Genomic DNA, 17,709 nt, shown 5'->3' with positions numbered 1-17,709 from the left:
TGTTCATTTGAGACATATGACACCACACTACAGTCCTGCCTTAAAGTATTTCTCAAAAGTTGTCACAACATGCATTTTGGAATTGCTAATAAAGTCGTATGATCAAAATTAGCCGTTATAATATTATTATTATTATTATTACTATTATTATTACTATCATTATTATTACCATCATTACGTCTCAATATATATATATATATATATATATATATATATATATATATATATATATATATATATATATATATATATATGTATATATATATATATATATATATTTTTTTTTCAAAGCAGACTCGCACCAGCACACTCCTTCGAGTAACGGTGGAATGTTAGTGACAACTTAAAAATACTTAGGTCTGTGGTTTTAAATTGAATTTGAACAAATAAACCCAGGAATAAACCCTGATTCTTTGGTCATTGTTGGACAACAACCCAAACAGATGATGTGGAACGGGTGACGCTGTGAAACTGAACAAGCGCTCTTAGTTGACTCGTCTGCTTTGTGTGCCATCGGCGCGCTGCAGTCGGTTAGTAGCGGAACAACTGCCACCACAGCGGATGTTTGTGATTCGGTTGTCCACCCCACACCCAGATTTGCAACTATTTACATCGATGAACAGTGAAAGGTAACTAGACCATTTCCATACGAGCCGACTCGTCTACGATTAAAGCAAACATTTAGCGGTGATGTTAACAAACGGGAGTAGCAGCTGGACGAGCGCTGGTTGCGCTGTTAGCTGTAGCATGTTAGCCATAGCATGCTGGACGGGAACAGATTTGTCATGGATTAACAAGATTAAATGGTTAGCGCCGCAGTGCATCATAGTCAACTGTGAGTTATTGGGATACAATTGTTAGATTGTCGGATTAATGCAACATACATTTGCTAACATTATCTAAATTTTACGCAGCCAGCACTCTTCGTTGTAAGAATGATGGAAATGGTTAGTCGGGTAAGAGTCTGGTTGTGGTGGTTAGCCTGCCTGTAGTTTGCCTTTTTCTTAGAGTTTGTTTTATGAATTAACTAGCTAGACTCGAGTAAAGAGGATTAGAGTAATGGAATGAGATTGTCGGCAGTGTCTGTTCATTAGGGACGGGGGGCATAATCATCTGCTCTCTTAGAAGTCTTTGGGGGCGTCCGTGTTTTGGAAACCGATTGTGTAACGGTACATCGTGTTCGTGTTGTTATTTTCGTTGCTGTCCCTTGGAGTGGAGTCATCGGGTCAAGTTGGGAGCCGAAGCAGCTGTAAAATTTACTCGATGGTAAACAGTGTTGAATGCTGCTGAGCATGAATTTTGTCCAAATGTTCTTGGATTGCGCATGAACAGGCTATACTTAGTGTTTTGTGTCACTGTACTGTTATAAACATTATTTCAGGTGACGTCGTGTATGGAATGACAACCTCACAGAGATACACTGCATCCAAACCAGCTGGTAGGTTTGTCACTTTTTATAATTACGATACATACATCACCTTTGTCTCTCCTGTGTGTAATTGAGCTGGATCTTCTAATGCAGTGGTTCTCAAACCTTTTTTTTTTTTTTCATAAATTACCACCTAACAAAAATACTTGGCTTCCCAAGTACGAACATAATGATCAAAAGTAAAATACAGTGGCGTAAATTTCAACGAAAAGAAAACAGAAGTTATGGTGTTCGGTCCCAGTGGCTCTTCTAAATCCCACGCTGGTGACCTGGGCTCCCTGGCTTCATATCAAAAGCCAACAGTCTCAAACTTGGGTTTTAAATTGGACAGTGGTCTTAAATTGGACCAGCAAATCAGCGCTGTTGTAAGGTCCAGCTTCTTTGATCTTAGACAGCTGGCTAAGGTAAAGTCCCACGTTTCTCATCATTACTTATTATTACAAACAGTAATCCATGCCTTTGTTACATCTCGACTAGATTACTGATTAATGCACTTTATTTTGGAGTCAGCCAGTCCTCTCTCAAGCGTCTCCAGTTAATCCAAAATGCTGCTGCTCGCCTCCTAACTAGAGCTCGGATGATGGAGCACATAACACCAATTCTGGTGTTTCTCTCTTCACTGGCTCCCAGTGCATTTTAGGGTTCACGCCCCGGCGTGCCTCTGCGAGCTCCTGAGCAAATGTACTGTCCTGATTTAAAAAAAAAAAAAAAAAAAAGTAAATAAATAAAAAGTTTAAGCCACAGTACCATATATGCACAATTTCAACAATTAGGGATTCTTTCATATACCGCTAGAGGGTACTCATGTGTCACTAGTGGTACTTGTACCACACTTTGAGGACTACTGGATAACCGGCTCGGACAATGAATGGATGTTCTAATGGCCTTCTCCTGTTTTTTGAATATGCATAAAGCGCGGTTTGCTGACATGGCGTGGCAAACGCCGGACTTGACAGAGAAGTTCCAGAATCGCCTGGGCCGCCGGCCTGGAACGTCGGACAGTGGTCTTGGAACGTCAGCGTCTGACAGCACAGAAGGTAACTTTAGCTTAATGTTTCCTGTGCAGATGTATCTTTTGTAATTGCGTCCCATTTCACCTTGAGGTCCAACCACTTCCTGGAGACCCCTTCTGTTACCTGCAGTCACACTGTAAAAATGTAAATGAATTCACAGCAACAGGTGAAATGAAAGTAATAATGTATTAGGATTTAGGATTGTGGACTCCTGGGACAAGCATATGATTAAATCCTATTTATGGTTAGATTTACATTATATGGTTCAAGTGATGCAATTCCAATGTCCCCTTTTTTTCTGCTCCCACATGGCACACCTCAGATATGGGTCATAGCAGCTTAAGAGGAAAAAAAACATTCAATTCTAAGTCCCTGGATTTCAATCAGACCTATTCCAAATGTGGACAGAAATACGCTGATCAAATATACCTTTTTAATGCGAGCCTGACGGCAATGTAATATCGCTTCGAGTGTTTATGAGTGTCTACCCAAACACAAATTTTAATCAGTCCAGGTCACATCACATGAACAAATGTTTTATTCATTTTTAATATAACATTTATGTCTGTATTTTTTTGTTCCCCAGTATCACTTCGGTTCTGTTCAAGCTGTTTCAGATGTTCAGTAAACGTAAACATGCTATTGAGTTGCTTGAAAACAGGTCAACATAAAAAAATGGGCACTAAATCGGAAATGGGCATTCTTATCTCCGTTGGGAATCAACGCTCAGCACAGCCTAGCAGGCCGGCTTGCTCACCACACTGAATTATTACACGCAGCATTTAAAAAATATATATTGTATGTCCTAGTCACAAAAAGTTGGAAAATAAAATGTTACTTTTTCACGTGTACCTAATTTACCCTCCTGTCCAGCTGTTCATGTTTCAGTACTTTTTGCACAACTTGTTATTCTCTAACAGAGCTGAACGGTAAAATTCACATGTGCCCCTTTTTATTTATTTATTTATTTTTTTAATTATTATTCTTTTTAACTCTTCTGGTATCTCTGTGTCTGTGTTGCAACCTGCTGATGACACACTGGTACTCTAAGCTCAGTGGCCACTTCCCCCTGAGCACATCCTGTTTGAAGCCTTGCAATGGGCTGGTCTCATGATTTCAGAATGTAAGCAGAATGATCACAAGGACTGTTTAAATATCAATTCTAACTAAACCAGTAAATGATAAAGCGATTCATGGCTCAAACACCTGTTGTGAAGTTAGCTCCCTATGAGAGAACAACGTTTGGAAACGTTCAACAGTTAGACATTTAATTGAGACGTTTGGAGAAGGTCAGAAGAGGAGTTCATCGGTAAAGGTTACAGTTCATGGAATGGTCATCCAGAGAAGCCCTTCTGTTGTGTGTTAAAAACAGTTTGAATCAATGATTTTGCAAGATTGAAAGCACTGTATGTTCTCCTGGAGTCAACCTCTTTAACTCCAGCCTCATAAAACGTCAACGTTCCCAGCAGGAGTGAAGTGTGTTTGAAGTAAATAGTGATGCAACGCCTCATTAAACTCTTCCTAGGAATTTAAGCGTTGTCTGCACAGGTTTGCCTGAGCTTCAGTGTGTCTCTGATCATGTCATTGTCGTGAGCCGTCAGTTGTCAGGACGTAGTTTGGTTGGTTTTGTTGCAGTAGTTAAACACAATGCCAGTGTTGGCTCAACCCTGCTGCCACTTAAAACTGACAGGAAAGCCTAGCAACGTGACAATTAAGTCCAAATTTAGCATCAGTAAAGACCTGTTCCAAATAAAACGGTGTGTATCATGATTAGAATGGAAATTCAAACAAGCTGTCAAATCTTTTTTTGTTTTTTAAGCTATATTTTTTAAAGTAGCTCTCTTGAGTTTAGCCAAAGAGTCTGTTTTACAGTGACAGGTAACTGTAATTATATTATACAATTTACAAAGGCAGGAATGTGTGTTGAGCAAACATCTCACAGAATAGTTTAGACTTGTTCTCATCAGTCATGAATCAGGAAGCCGAGAGGCCTGTTTCACACCCGAAGTTCGACAGTGAAAGCTCGTTTCCTTTTATTTTCTCCTCATTTGTTGTTACACCTTGTGTTGCGATTCTTAATGTTGTCTAGTTTATGGGAAATGTGGTTTACACAAGACAAGGCATATTACCAGGCTTCAAATGCGAATGTGCGCATGTGATGTGTTAGTGTGAGTGGGAGGAGGAAAGGTGCTTAAACAAGCGTCACCCACAGATCACTCTGTAACTTGAGAGGTGGGCTATAAATACCCCTAACCTTTCCTGTGTTTGCCTAGTTTGATGTGTTTGCTCAGTGTTGGGGACAGGCTGCTCGAGGACAATACTCCTTTGGGCACAAGGCCTACCCGCTATGTCGCTGTCAGCTTGGCTTCTTGGCGTGATTCACTGTTGCTGGGAAATGCAAGCCTCAGACGTCTTTTTGGATTTAAAGGACCCTGCCGCTCAGCTCGGCTCAGCGATACAATGCGACTAATGTGCTTGTTGCCTTGGAATGACTGCCTGTTTTTGAGACTTGAACAGGTCTCTGAGGTCTGTAGAGCCGTTGTCTAGCATTATTTTCTGTGCATCATGTGAAGACATTTTTGGGGAATGGTTCATCATGGTGTAAATTGGGTGTGTATGTGCATGAGTAATCCGGGGGCCTTCCTTAGTTCTTGCAAAATTGTGATAGTGTTGCGTGTAAACATAACATGACACTGAATACAAGCTTAATCCACATTCATTAAACATAGTTTTGATAGTGATGATAGTCGAATGTAGTGCATTGGTGTTTGCCCCATGTTGTAGTTTAGTTAGAGAGGCTTGATTATTTAACAACAAAGTAGGCCACCCGCAGACACTGACTGCTGTGTCTACTAAAATAGTGCAAATAGCCTGCAGTGCGCTCAGTCTTCTGCACTGATCCGTTTCTGTACATCTGTATATGGAACAGTGAGATAATGTGTTGCTAATTTTACCCATTTTTAATTGGGTTGCAGATTTCTGCAGCTCCAGGAGCAGCCCCTCTTTCCAACCCATCCGCAGTCAGATCCCGATACCAACGGCACATGTCATGCCATCGACGGCCGGAGCCCTGGCCTCTAAGCCACAGGCAAGCGTCCAGGAAGAGTCCAGATCTTCCTCCACCTCCAGAACATCAAGTAGCTCCACCTCCAAATCGTCCTGTCTCTCCAAATCAGCATCCTCACCCAACCTGGATGCCCAGCCCGCTATGGGAAGCGAGCCTGCTGGGCCAAAGCCAGACTGCCTGAGCCGCTATCGAAGCCTGGTCAACGGGCTGGACCACTCGCTTTTCCCCACGGATCACACGCGAATGGATGAGGGCCAGAGGTTTGACACTCCTGCGGTGGAACCTACCCTGAACCAGTCAGCCTTGTTGGGGGGCTTAGGCCCTGATGTCAGACTCCGATTACAGACTACAGGGATTAGAGACCACTCGGACTTTGCGTCCGAGGCTTACAGAGGAGGCACGGATCACAACTTTAAAGTTCTCCCGGAGGCCAGGCCTGGCGTTTCCCTTCCCGGAGTTTCCAATCCCAGGTCCGGCCAGCCTGCTGGTGTTTACGCCAGCCCGCTCAGCCTGCAGACACAGGCTCTGTTGAGGGAACATGCGAGCGCCAAAGCGTACGATCCAGTACGCCAGGACCGCTGTGGCGAAATTCTGGGCTGGCAGCAGCAGCAGCAACAACATAAGCAACAGATGGACAGCATACGCATGCAAGTGGAACAAATGCAGGTATGTTTTTGTTCAACATTAGAAGATCCACTTACAAATACAAGGCTTCATACCTGTCAAAACAAACGTTACTGTGGTTTCCATGAAACGACAGAATGATAAAGGGTCATCCCAGTTGTCCAGGGGAACACCCTTGTTTTTGGAACATGAAATGGGGACAGAAAGAGAGATCGTCATTGGAAAAACAATGTTGAGCTAGACTACACAAAGCTTGGGGGCATACAGACACATTGGCCTAGTTAAAAGCAGGATGTCAGAAAAGTAAAACGCAATAGATTGAGTGTGCCAATTGATTCATACAAATATTTAACTTGATAAGAAATAAATTTTTAGACACCCCCCCTCACCCCCCCACACACACACAATAACACATGTTATTGCATTGTTGTTTGAATGCATAATGTTGTAATGATGTTATTGATTTTGTCTGGGGGAAATCATGGCACAAATTGCACATGGATTTTGGGAATTCACAGTTTTCATAGTCTTTCATAGTGTTTTATTCTTAAAATGTGTTCTTTTGTAAATCTCCTGGTAATTATCAAATGTATATTTAAAAGGTTTGTCAAATGTTGATAACGTGTAAGTAATGCAAACAAATGTGTTGGCTCAATCTACTGGCTGGAGACCATATTATGACAGTATCTTACAGTCTGTGGTGTCAGTCTGATTGTCCCGTTTATGTCTCTCTGTCCCAGTTGAGTGGTGGGGTGGGCCAGTACTCGACTTTGTACCCCACAGCCATGCACCCGGAGTCTGGCAAGTGGGACGCTCTGGTGAAAGCCAGTGAAGGTCTGCTAAAGGAGAAGGAGCTTATAATAGAGCGGCAAGTGTTTCCACTCATTTTACTACTTGTGTTTGTTTAACCTTACCCTAACATTGCTGCTTTTTAGCTATGAGGATCCTGTAACATATCCATTTACTCCTCCTTTATATCTTCAGCTAAACGAACATTTCAATGGCAGTTGTTTACGTGCTAATTAAAGTCTCCCACATTAGAGCAAATGCGTTTTTAATGCTTTGACCTTTGTGCAGACAAAGGCAGCATATGACTCAGTTGGAGCAGCGTCTGAGGGAAAGTGAGCTGCAGGTCCACGGAGCCTTCTTGGGCCGAGGCGCTCCCTTCGGGGATATGTGTTTGCTTCGGCTCCAGGTGAGTAACTCGTGCAAAACCGCACTGCAAGCCCTGCGTTGCCACACTTGTTCTGGCACGCTGCGCTTCCGTGCGGACCTCATGGTGACTCACATGACGATATTGCAGGAAGCTCAGAGGGAGAACACGTTCTTGAGGGCGCAATTCGCCGAGCGCACAGACTGCGCCGCCATGGAGAAGGCGGAGGCCGAGCGCAGGCTGGGCACAGTGGAGGCCGAGACGCGCCGACTGACTGACAGCTTGAAGGAGACGTGCGAGAAGCATACAGAGGAGATGAAGAAACAGGAAGACAGAGTGGGTGTCAACCGCCTCGGCTTCCTTAATGTGTGTTTCGCAAGCTAGCAAACCACAGATGGTTATGAAAACCTAAGAACATCCATCAGTTGATGCTACTCAAGTAAAGCAGCAAAAAGAATACTTCAGTTGAAAACAGCAACTACACTTCTGCAATTTAAGTGTAGAAATCTCGTTTCTTGCCAATAAGTCACAGTACACTTGTCACTTGACATAACTAAAGACGTCTGATGAAAGGCGGTGTTGATTTTACACATGGCAGCATTTCCAGCCACAGTGGCTCGTATGTTCTCTTCACCCTGTTTCTTACTCTTACGGGTATTATTATGGCCTGTTTTTGCAGATTAAGTGCCGAGACAAGCATATCAGCAACCTAAAGAAAAAGTGTCAGAAGGAGTCGGAGTTGAAACGAGAGAATCAGCAGCGGATTGAGACTCTGGAACGCTATCTGGCTGACCTGCCAACCTTAGAGGATTACCAGAGCCAGAACAAAGAGGTGAGCACAGTTGAGGTTTTAGCTGAAGTGAACATGCATTTATCCTGATCTTTGTTGGCTATGAAATATGTGCGCGTTTTAGCTTCAGGAGGCTGAGCAGCAGGCAGCTCGGCTACAAGAGAAAGTAAAAGAGTTGGAGGCCTCTTTAGAAGCAACACGCTCACAACTTGAAGCAAAGGACGCACAGCTGGAGGAGCAGAAACGAAGGGAGAGAGATCTGCTGACCACCATTACTGAGTATGCGTGCAAACACACACACACACACACTAAAGTACATACATACATACAGGGTTATAATAGTTTGGGATTTTTCATTGTTAGGTTTTATTTCATTTTGACTTTTGCTTTTTTTAATCTTGTTTTAATTCGGTTTTAGAGAGGTTTTGTTAGTTTTCATACATTTTTTTTTTTTTTCCAAAAATGCTTCATTTTAATTTAGTATTCATTAGTTTTTTTCATGTATGGTGTATTTGTCAAGTGGAAGTTCAACTTTGCTTCTGTACAGCAATATCAAAATGAATACATTCAAAGGAAAACCCCCAAAGCTCATGTATGTAATTAGTTGCCAAAGATGAAAATGAAATACAACAATTTTGCAATAATTATAGTTTTACTTAGTTTTGTAACCAAAATATATTTTCAGTTATCGATTTTTAAAATATATTTAAAAAGATATTTTAGCTCATTTCAATAAGTTTTGATTAACTATAATGAAGTTGGTGTGTATATGCTTCTCTTTGATGTAAATAGAAAAAGAAAGTAACAATGGTCATATGCGTCTTCCTCAGTATGCAGCAGCGGGTGCAACAGGGCCTTGAAGATGGAGCCCGACTGCCCTCTCTGGACATCGACAAGCTCAGAGGAGAGAACAATACTTTAAGAGAGGAGCAGCAAAAACTCAAGAAGGTCGGCTGTCGTTTTATGTATAGGCCAGAAATTAAATTGCAATTATAAGAACGGTTTTCTTAACCAAACGACATATGTAACCTCTATAAGATGTATGACAACTCTCTTTTTTTTCTTGGCAGGTTATTGAGAAACAACATAGGATGATGGAGCAACTTGGTTCCCAGATTCAAGTAATTGACCACTTGTGTTCCTTGTAAATGATTTTCTTACACTGTTGTCTCTAAAGCTTTTATTGTTATTGTCCTCTGCAGGCTTTGGAGGTACAGATATCCCAGGAAGAGAACACTTCCCAAGCGCTGAGAGAGGATGTGTTGGCCAAAGAGCAAAACATGTCTGAGCTCCACGTAGCCATGAAAGAGGTTCGATAGTTGCATTCCCAAATGATCTGTCGGTTGCTTCCTTTGCAGAAAATGTATTTGTTAGGCCAAAGCTGACTCTAGCCACTTTCTTTCAGCTCTCTTCCCAAAGCCAGGAACTGATGGAGCAGAACCTGACCCTGCAGGAGCAGATAAGTGAGTCAGAGCAGAAGAGCACCAATGAGGCCTCCTCGACTCTGCAGACGGCTGGGGCTCACCTGACACAGAAGCTCCACAATGAGCTCGCCTCCTGCCTCAGCGACTTGCGCTCCCTGTGCAGCATTTTGACCCAGAGGGCTCAGGGACAAGACCCCAACCTCTCACTGCTGCTAGGTCTCGCATGTAAGTTTGAATTAAGCCTTTCTATTCAAATTTCGTTTATTATAAGTATTTTTATGTCCCATTTGTCTTTACAGCACCCATACCAATGGCGGAGCATGACGAGGACTGGCTAAGTCCAGAGGTGCTACACAAGAAGCTGGTCGAAGCGCAGCAGCTTCGTCGTGATGTGGAGGAGTTACGTAACCTAATACTGGACCGCTACGCACAAGACATGGGCGAAAACTGCATCACCCAATAGCTTTGCCCCGTTTCACCTCAGGAGCATCGATATCGGGCTTGGCTTCCAAGCCTCTTTACTGAATGTCAGGACGGGGAGCAGGTTTTAATTTTCTTGGAATGCAGACAACGGAAAGCCGAAATGATTTGGCTTCGTTTGACTGACTGCACGTCACTTTTAGAGCCTGCCTGTAGCACAGTCTTCCCATCCTACTGTTGAGTTCAGCTATTTCAGTCCAAGGGCTAACAGAAAATAACTTACCTCTAATACTTGATCCTTGAATATTTTTTAAATTATTTTAATGTGATGATGTACTATCATTTACCAAACAGTCTTAAACCTTTTCCCACTTGAGTGGATAGAGACCCATGTGTAAAAGTCCCAGAAATATAATTTATTTAACTCTAGATTTCTCTCTTTGGGGGGAAAAGATCCAAGAAGCGGTTGACAATCAACTGGAATTATGTTTTGTCATGGAGATGTTGCCACCATGCCATTATTTAAAATGGTTTCAAGTGAAACATCTGCTGTGTTGTGAGGTAGAAGACTTTGTACCAAACCAGCATTTTACACCATCGGGCCTTCGTCTGTTCAAGCTACCAAAGAAAGCTGGTCGAGGCAGTCGTGCAAAGTCGAAATGTTTTCGCCCCCCGGCCAATCCCTGTGCAACCCCTCCGTCCACCTCTGCTGTAGACCTATTTCTCACTGAACACCATCGGGTGCCTTTCTTTCACATTTACGGTTATGGTTTTCATTCATTTTAGACCAATCAGAGGCTGCTCACAGCTCACTCTTCCAGTATGACGTTTCTCCCCGAGCATCAGCCACTAGGATGATTGTCCATACATTCCCTGACTCTGAATGTAGCAGATGAGGTAGATGTTAGCTCTCTCTGCTAGACGTGTGCTGTTCTATATTAGTCCGCGTACATCTGTTGCCCTGTACATTTTAAGGTTGATTATGACTGACTCATTAGATAAATAATATGAGTGAGAAACAGTATTGACCTTAAGTATTAATTTATTGTCTGGACAGAGTGTGAACACGTTGTGGGCCTCCTAATACGTTGCTGTCATGATTCGCTTGACATTAACAATGTGCAAAGGTTCCATGAAGTGTAAGTTGTGTTTCCACATTATGACCTGACGTGTTGTGAGTTTGATTGGATGTTAGTTCAGATGTGTTAAAAGGGACATGTTTTCATTCTAAGTGATGAGCATAGGGCTGGCCGGATCACCCCGATGTGAATTCACAGCTTTTCTAATGGATTTTTACACGTTTTCCCTGACATGAAACAAGCCATTTTAAGAAGACTTTAAAGGGAATGAAAATGAACTTTTCATACACAGTTATGCAATAATTATCCAGGACACAAGCCATTTCATGGGACCTATTAACCTTTAGATGCACAAAATCGAAAGTCAGGCTCTGCATGCCTTAACATCTCAAAAGTTTTTTCAAAGGGAAAATTGTTTTTATGGTCATAAATTTTGTCCTTTGTATTTCCCTATTTTAGAAATAAAGATGTTCAATTTTGGTATTTGCTTTCGTGACTTGTCATTTTATTTGTAGCCTTAGAGAAAATAAATCAGGGTCCTAAGTAACTTTCTATGAAATCTTAACGTATGAAAGTGCTAATCAACTAAACATTACCCGTCGCACCTCACAGTGTCAAATATTTATGTGCAGTTCAAGCACAGAGTATGGGACAAATGGATTTGGGGTCGTCTCTGAGGTTTAGAATGTGGACAATTAAGTCATGAAAACTGAACCTTCACACACTGACGTCATTACACATTTGCGTAATTGTCTTTAAAATTATCAAGTCATACATATAACTTCATATGTGACGAAACTGACTAGTTGCGTAAAAAAACGAAAAGCCGTAGCGCGTGCACACTACTGTTTCCGGTTAGCTCGCGCGCAGGCTCGTATGTTGCCAATAGCAACAGACTATAAACATTAAAAACAAGCTTCAAGGACAAGAAAGCCTCACGCTCCAGTCCAATCATGAGTTCACCATTGTCGTTGCTAAAGAAAACGAGGCGCATCCCGCTCCTGTGTGAGGAAAATACAAGACGGTAAGCAGTAATAAGATACAGCTGACTAAAATATTTATACTATAATACGTTCAGGAGACTTCCGGAGAAAGATGTCACGTGACATAGCTCTTTCACAGCACTTTCAACAAGAACACCGTTCAACATTGTTATTCTCCTAATTTTTTATAATATTCGTTTTTTTGTATTTAATAAATGTGTTCACAGTAAATCTGGGTCAAATCCTACATTAAAAATACTGGATACATTTACACATATTCTGGCCTACAGGGGCAAAAGGGAGAATCTGTCGACAGGTAAGCTGCAGCTCACATCCAACAATAACAAAATGTATCAGATCTTTATGGACCTCCACCCACTTTAAATTAGAATCTCAGGTCCTGAATGATCCAAGTGCTCCTGTGGACAGTCCTACTCTACGCTGTGATGCTAAATTGTTCAAGTTTAAAGCATCTAATCGAGGTAAAGACGCGTATACAATCTTATGAGCTTCAGTACAAAAACTGTATTTGTAAATACAGTAATATAATGCTTATTTTAATTAGATAAACACAGTTTTAGTCAGAAACATCACTAAGCATGCTGTAGAGTAGGAAGTTCTACACTACACAGGTGTAAAACACAAGGCCTACGGGGCAGATCTGGCCCGCCACATAATTTTGTGTCCTGTGAAAGCAAATTATGTGCATCGACTTCACATTTCTTGGTACAATAGCAGCATAGCAAATTTTCTTAACTTTTGAAAACATTGCGCTATTGAAAGCATTTTTTGTTACTAACCCCACTTTCAAGATAAATGAAATAATATTGGAGCAGTTTTTACTAGCATCTGATTTAAAAACTATATAATCATAATTTTCAAATGAATATGTACGGTAATATGAGGTGATCATACATTTATTTGGTTTCACAGTCATAACGGCCTCCCGAAGGAAACCATACTACGATGTGGCCTGTGACAAAAAATGACACCCTTTTCTACACCATTTCAAATTGCGATTACAATAATAAACATTTCCAAATGTCAAATGTTTTGCTTTTCCGAGAGTCAATAAAACGGAGCTTGTGTAAAGCCATCATTTTTAATGCAGTTTTGTAAAAGCTGGTGCAAGTGTAGCTAACGTTGTGGCCGACGAGTGTGGAAACGGCACACTGAAGAGTATTGTATCGTGTGTAGATGTTGGATAATGGAGGGCAGCGCTGAGTTCATTTCACATACCGGTGATTTAGGAAGGGGGATTTACTTGTTATGGTTTTTTTTTAATTACAGTATTACAGTTTCTTTTAGAGGGATCAAGTGGGTAAAGTAGATAAGACACTTTTGCTTATTCTTATTCAATATGAGTGTACAGTAGGTTACATATTAAGAAGCAATGATAGAATATGTGCTCAAGAAAAGTAAATAGGAGTTGAATTGAGCTGTCAAAAGCATCGTCTCCAATCCTTTCAAACTCAAGTTCAGACAACTGAAAAATCTCTAAATTCCAAAGAATTTAAGCTAATGTACAGTATATTACACTGTACAACATATGTCCCACAGGACACAAACATTTAACTCGTAAGTGCTAATACAATAAACATTTATTTGAGGGTCAGCACGGTGATCAAGTGATTAGCATTCAGAGGCCTTCAGATGACTTCCTGAAAAAGGTTCCCCACCCCAACTTATCCTGCGAAAACTCAGGTGCTGCGCCAAGTGACTTTGAGCTGATGTCCTCCATGATGCAGCGACTGACCGTACTTGAGAGGAAGGTCACAGGCCAAAAAGAGGAGATGGCGCGCAAGGTGAACGCTCTCGCTTGTTATGAAGGACATAAACCCTCACTCACAACACAATCTCTTTATTCTTTGGAAGGACAATGTTATTTTGGTTTTGAGGGAGAAACTGAAAGCTCAGGATGACTCAGGTAATCGCTCAAACCTTTATGAAATGAATCTCCTGCGCTTGCTCAATATGTGTGGCTGATATGTAATTGTAGCGCGTGGCCATGTTGAGAGTTGCAGTCATCTTGAAAGAAGGTGTGAACAACTACAGCACCAAGTGGATGACATGGAGGTGAGTTTGATCAAAACCTTTCGAAGTGATTCATTCGGTAATTTGTCTGTTACTGTCTATAGAGCTTCCTGAATGACTATGGTTTGATCTGGGTGGGAGACAGGAAGCTCAGTAATGCAGCACAGCAAACAAACATGTCAGTCACAGGTACAAACTATCTATTTTTGAACAAAACTTATCTACTTTTGAACTAAACAGGCTGCTAACATGCAAGGTATACTACCTCCTTGCAGACACCTCTGTGGTCCGGGATTTCAATATAGACTTTGACCTCGTCATACAGACGATTAAGGAGCTGAACATTCTCGCAGGGGAATCATTCGTACGATCCACACCCACAGGGGCGCAGTTGGCACGTAACGATCCCGTGCAACTCAAGCTCTACAGCAATGGCATTGTCATGTTCAACGGACCTTTCCGCTCCTACCGGGAGAACAGCACCCAGGTTAGCTTGTTAAAACAACATAGTACTACTATAATGCTTGAGGTTGGTGCTTGTCTAGAGAAGTGTGTCCCCAACCTTTTATTGGGCCAAGGCACACATTTTACATTATGACAATTTCGCGGCACACTACCAAACAAAAATGTCCCAAAAAGTATGTGTACTTTAAAGAGGGAAGCCCATCTGTTTTTGTCTGTCTCAAGGGGCGGCCATTTTGCCACTTGCTGTCAACTGAAAATGATATCACAGTTGCTCAGGTAACAACCAATCATGGTTCGGATTCAGAAAACAGTTAAGATGTGATTGGTCGCTCTGAACAACTGTGATGTCATTTTCAGTCGACAGAAGTGGCAAAATGGCCGCCCCCTGAGATGGTTAAAAACGTATGGATTTTGCTGCTTAACTCATATTCCACGAACGCAATATTAATCTTTTTCATACATTTTTTGAACAGCATGTGCGTTGTGAACAAAACAAGACCCACATTCCTTTCAGACGTTCTAGTATTGATTTTGGCCCCATCAGACACAACTAATCACTTTACATTTCCGAAAAAAAATAAAAAAATTGATTTACGATGTTTGGTTGTCCTTGCAGCAATGCATGCAGGATCTGATGGAGGGCTATTTCCCATCTGAACTTCAAGGCAGGTTTCCAGATGGTGTGCCTTTTGAGGTGTGTTCCTATCGCTCCGCGTCACTCCACATTAACACATAAATGCAAAACTCCCCGTTTTGTCTCGCAAAGGTCCATGACAGACGAAATGAGGAATTTGTTCTCAGAGAACCATGCAATAAATTTCCTGGTCGAGGACAGACTGTGCGAGAGAAAAAAGAGGAATTGTCAGTCAGAGTCAGCTCGCAGTTTCCTGGTTGGCCCTGCTCTCCTCTAATGTCACTTGTTTTGAAATTCTTTAATAAACCAATCATGTGTTTGTTTGATCCACAGCTAAACCATTACGCACAAATCAATTCCTGAACAGGCTACCAAAAGTGGTGGTGAAGGCGGGTCGAGTGATTAACCTCGGAGGCTCTCGGCGGACATCCTTGCAGGTTTGAACAACCTCATTCCAAGAAATGGGCCTATGCACAGGTGATCACTCATGTGACTGTGCTGATCATACAGAAATTCCATATTCCGGCTCATCTTTTCCCTAGGGCTCGTCTGACACACACAACAGCTGCTCAGCGATCATTGTCGATACACCAGCACTGCAAGCATTGAAGGACAGGTACTCACAAGGTTAACGATTATGGGTAACTCTTTTGACAAACCTGCAATATAATGTGATCTACTACTAAAGTTGTGTAAAAAGAAAAAAACTCAGTCCTTGCATAGATAGAATGGCAGTCAGTAGAGCACAGTCCTCTGCTGTGGTAAAAAAAAAAATCTCCAACATAATGTCAAGATAACATCAAGTGGTGCCCCTGATACAATCGACCCAACTGAGGAGTTTTTCGAGACACACGTTCGGCTGAATTCTTTTTTTTTTTTCGCATGCAAATTATTTTTTTTTAGATATGAGTGCTGTATGATGGCAGGAAACTCAACTGAAGCAGCAATTTGGCAGATTGTGAATAATTCTTCAAAAATTCAAGCGGTTTATTGCCACTCCCAGTTGAATTTTATTGTCAAACGAAACATAAAATAAATAGTTACATAACTAATTTCCACATCCCTGTCACATTTTTTTTTCTCTACAGTCTCTGATTTGTTAGATTTATTCACACCATTATAAGTTAAGAAATAACAAAAAGTTACATTAGAGTCATAAAATGGTGCCAGAGAGTGATTAACCCCCCCCAAAATAATTTGAATAATATTCTTTTAACATATATGACCAAAAGTGTGTTCATATATAACTGCAAACTCCACCTTTAAACAAAGGATATTTGAACACTGAGCTTATACTGCCCCCAGGTGGCCAAGGTACACACACCAGAAGAAGCAGCACAATGTCCATTGAACTGATGCAAAAATTTGTGCAAAATCCTTTAATTCATGACATTATATTTCAGTATGTCAATACTGTATGTTTTTATAAGTAAAGTGCAATATTGTACAGAGTAATTTTTTCGATTTAAAAAAAAAAGCACAATGTTTTGGTTGTTTTTTGTTGGGGGAGGCTGAAACAGATTAATGGCATTTCCATTCATTTCAATGGGTAAAGGGTCAATGCGTTTCGAATGTGTTTGAGTTATGAGCACGGTCACAGAGAACTAAACTCCTATCTCATGGCACCACTTTATTTTCAACTACACTGCATATAGACTGAGATGGCTAATAGAATATACAGTATTTAAGTATATGCCATATTTTTAAATGCCTTCTGTGCATTTTCAGCAGTAGGATGTTGATGACAGTTGTACAGAGTGTGCAATTATCGTAGGTCACATCTTGTCACTCTTTCAAGCATGCAGACAATCACCTCTGACCGGCCTTCGTCTGCACGCAACGTCGTCACACTTAAGGTCAAGTCAGAGGACGGCGATCACACTTACGTGCTGAAAATGTGCCTCTCTGAAACCGTGGGCCACCTAAGGCAGCACCTGGACACACATAGGTGAGCTTACATCATGTACAGTATGTTGCAATCATCAAGACAGCTCATGTTTGCTGCTGTTGATTCCTTTACAGGGGGGATAACCTGACTGGCTATGACATCATCAGTGCATACCCTCAGTGTCACTACCAGGACGACTGCCAAACGCTTGGCTCGTGTGGGCTCACGACCAATGTTACTCTTCTTCTGCGAGGAAAGAAAAACAAATAAATCATCAATCTAAATAACACGACTATTGTAATTTTTTCATAAGAGTGGCTCTCCCATTGCAGTCAAGCTATCACTCGGCAGAATCTAAGATTTCTAACTTTCATGACTGCGGCAACTCTTCTAAGTGTTCCAAAAGGTTCAAGGCTGGAAAATTCAGGCCATCGTTAATGAGTCATTGTTTCAGCTTTTGTTAAATGCATACACAGGTGAATTAATTGAATGGAATTGTTGATTAGTCACTGATGGTATAGTGATTTATGCGCCTGACAGCGTGGGTTCAATTCCCACTCAGTGATGGTGTTAATGTGAGTTTGAATGGCTGTTGATGAGCCCTGTGATTGACTGACCACCAGTTGTTCACTTTTTGTCCAGAGGTAGGTGGGATAGATTCAAGCTTCCTGTTACCCTGAATGGGATAAGTAGTCTGAAAAAAATT

General features: G+C 41.5%; 2 protein-coding genes across 6 annotated transcripts; both read left to right on the top strand.

Annotated features, from left to right (window-relative positions):
• The first annotated feature begins 323 nt into the window (after window positions 1-323).
• Window positions 324-11,482, top strand: cep85 (centrosomal protein 85). 3 transcript variants are annotated; one of them, XM_086038702.1, is made up of 14 exons: window positions 324-629; window positions 1,382-1,438; window positions 2,344-2,466; window positions 5,418-6,175; window positions 6,874-7,001; window positions 7,211-7,328; window positions 7,437-7,622; window positions 7,966-8,118; window positions 8,201-8,355; window positions 8,907-9,024; window positions 9,147-9,197; window positions 9,279-9,386; window positions 9,482-9,725; window positions 9,800-11,482. In XM_086038702.1, exons 2-14 carry the CDS (start codon window positions 1,399-1,401, stop codon window positions 9,961-9,963), a joined length of 2,346 nt encoding a protein of 781 aa, XP_085894828.1. In that variant the 5' UTR covers window positions 324-629; window positions 1,382-1,398; the 3' UTR covers window positions 9,964-11,482. The 3 variants fall into 3 exon arrangements, with proteins under 3 accessions (XP_085894828.1, XP_085894829.1, XP_085894830.1); XM_086038703.1 differs by lacking the exon at window positions 324-629 and adding an exon at window positions 649-1,266; XM_086038704.1 differs by lacking the exons at window positions 324-629; window positions 1,382-1,438; window positions 2,344-2,466 and adding an exon at window positions 4,692-4,968.
• A 383-nt stretch (window positions 11,483-11,865) lies between these two features.
• Window positions 11,866-17,284, top strand: ubxn11 (UBX domain protein 11). Of its 3 annotated transcripts, XM_086038130.1 has the most exons (14): window positions 11,866-12,023; window positions 12,273-12,298; window positions 12,372-12,464; window positions 13,687-13,787; window positions 13,858-13,909; window positions 13,982-14,058; window positions 14,121-14,205; window positions 14,292-14,503; window positions 15,098-15,175; window positions 15,248-15,371; window positions 15,449-15,552; window positions 15,658-15,731; window positions 16,914-17,063; window positions 17,138-17,284. In XM_086038130.1, the coding sequence occupies exons 1-14, from the start codon at window positions 11,953-11,955 to the stop codon at window positions 17,271-17,273; spliced, it is 1,383 nt and encodes a 460-aa protein (XP_085894256.1). In that variant the 5' UTR covers window positions 11,866-11,952; the 3' UTR covers window positions 17,274-17,284. The 3 variants fall into 3 exon arrangements, with proteins under 3 accessions (XP_085894256.1, XP_085894257.1, XP_085894258.1); XM_086038131.1 differs by lacking the exons at window positions 12,273-12,298; window positions 12,372-12,464 and having other exon boundaries at window positions 11,888-12,023; XM_086038132.1 differs by lacking the exons at window positions 11,866-12,023; window positions 12,372-12,464 and having other exon boundaries at window positions 12,081-12,298.
• Window positions 17,285-17,709: the final 425 nt, after the last annotated feature.

This window comes from Filicampus tigris, chromosome 8 (genome assembly GCF_054856515.1).
Source record: "Filicampus tigris isolate MCC_2025a chromosome 8, RoL_Ftig_1.0, whole genome shotgun sequence".
NCBI lineage: Eukaryota > Metazoa > Chordata > Actinopteri > Syngnathiformes > Syngnathidae > Filicampus > Filicampus tigris.
This window is presented reverse-complemented; position numbering and strand designations above follow the sequence as displayed.

Bases quoted from the DNA above. Each gene is read 5' to 3' on its own strand.
- ubxn11 (XM_086038130.1), top strand. From the start codon at position 11,953: ATGAGTTCACCATTGTCGTTGCTAAAGAAAACGAGGCGCATCCCGCTC. The intron at 14,059-14,120 runs GTGAGTTTGATC...TACTGTCTATAG, and splicing joins ACCAAGTGGATGACATGGAG to AGCTTCCTGAATGACTATGG. The intron at 15,553-15,657 runs GTTTGAACAACC...TCTTTTCCCTAG, and splicing joins CTCGGCGGACATCCTTGCAG to GGCTCGTCTGACACACACAA.
- cep85 (XM_086038702.1), top strand. From the start codon at position 1,399: ATGACAACCTCACAGAGATACACTGCATCCAAACCAGCTG. The intron at 7,329-7,436 runs GTGAGTAACTCG...ACGATATTGCAG, and splicing joins TGTGTTTGCTTCGGCTCCAG to GAAGCTCAGAGGGAGAACAC. The intron at 9,387-9,481 runs GTTCGATAGTTG...ACTTTCTTTCAG, and splicing joins TCCACGTAGCCATGAAAGAG to CTCTCTTCCCAAAGCCAGGA.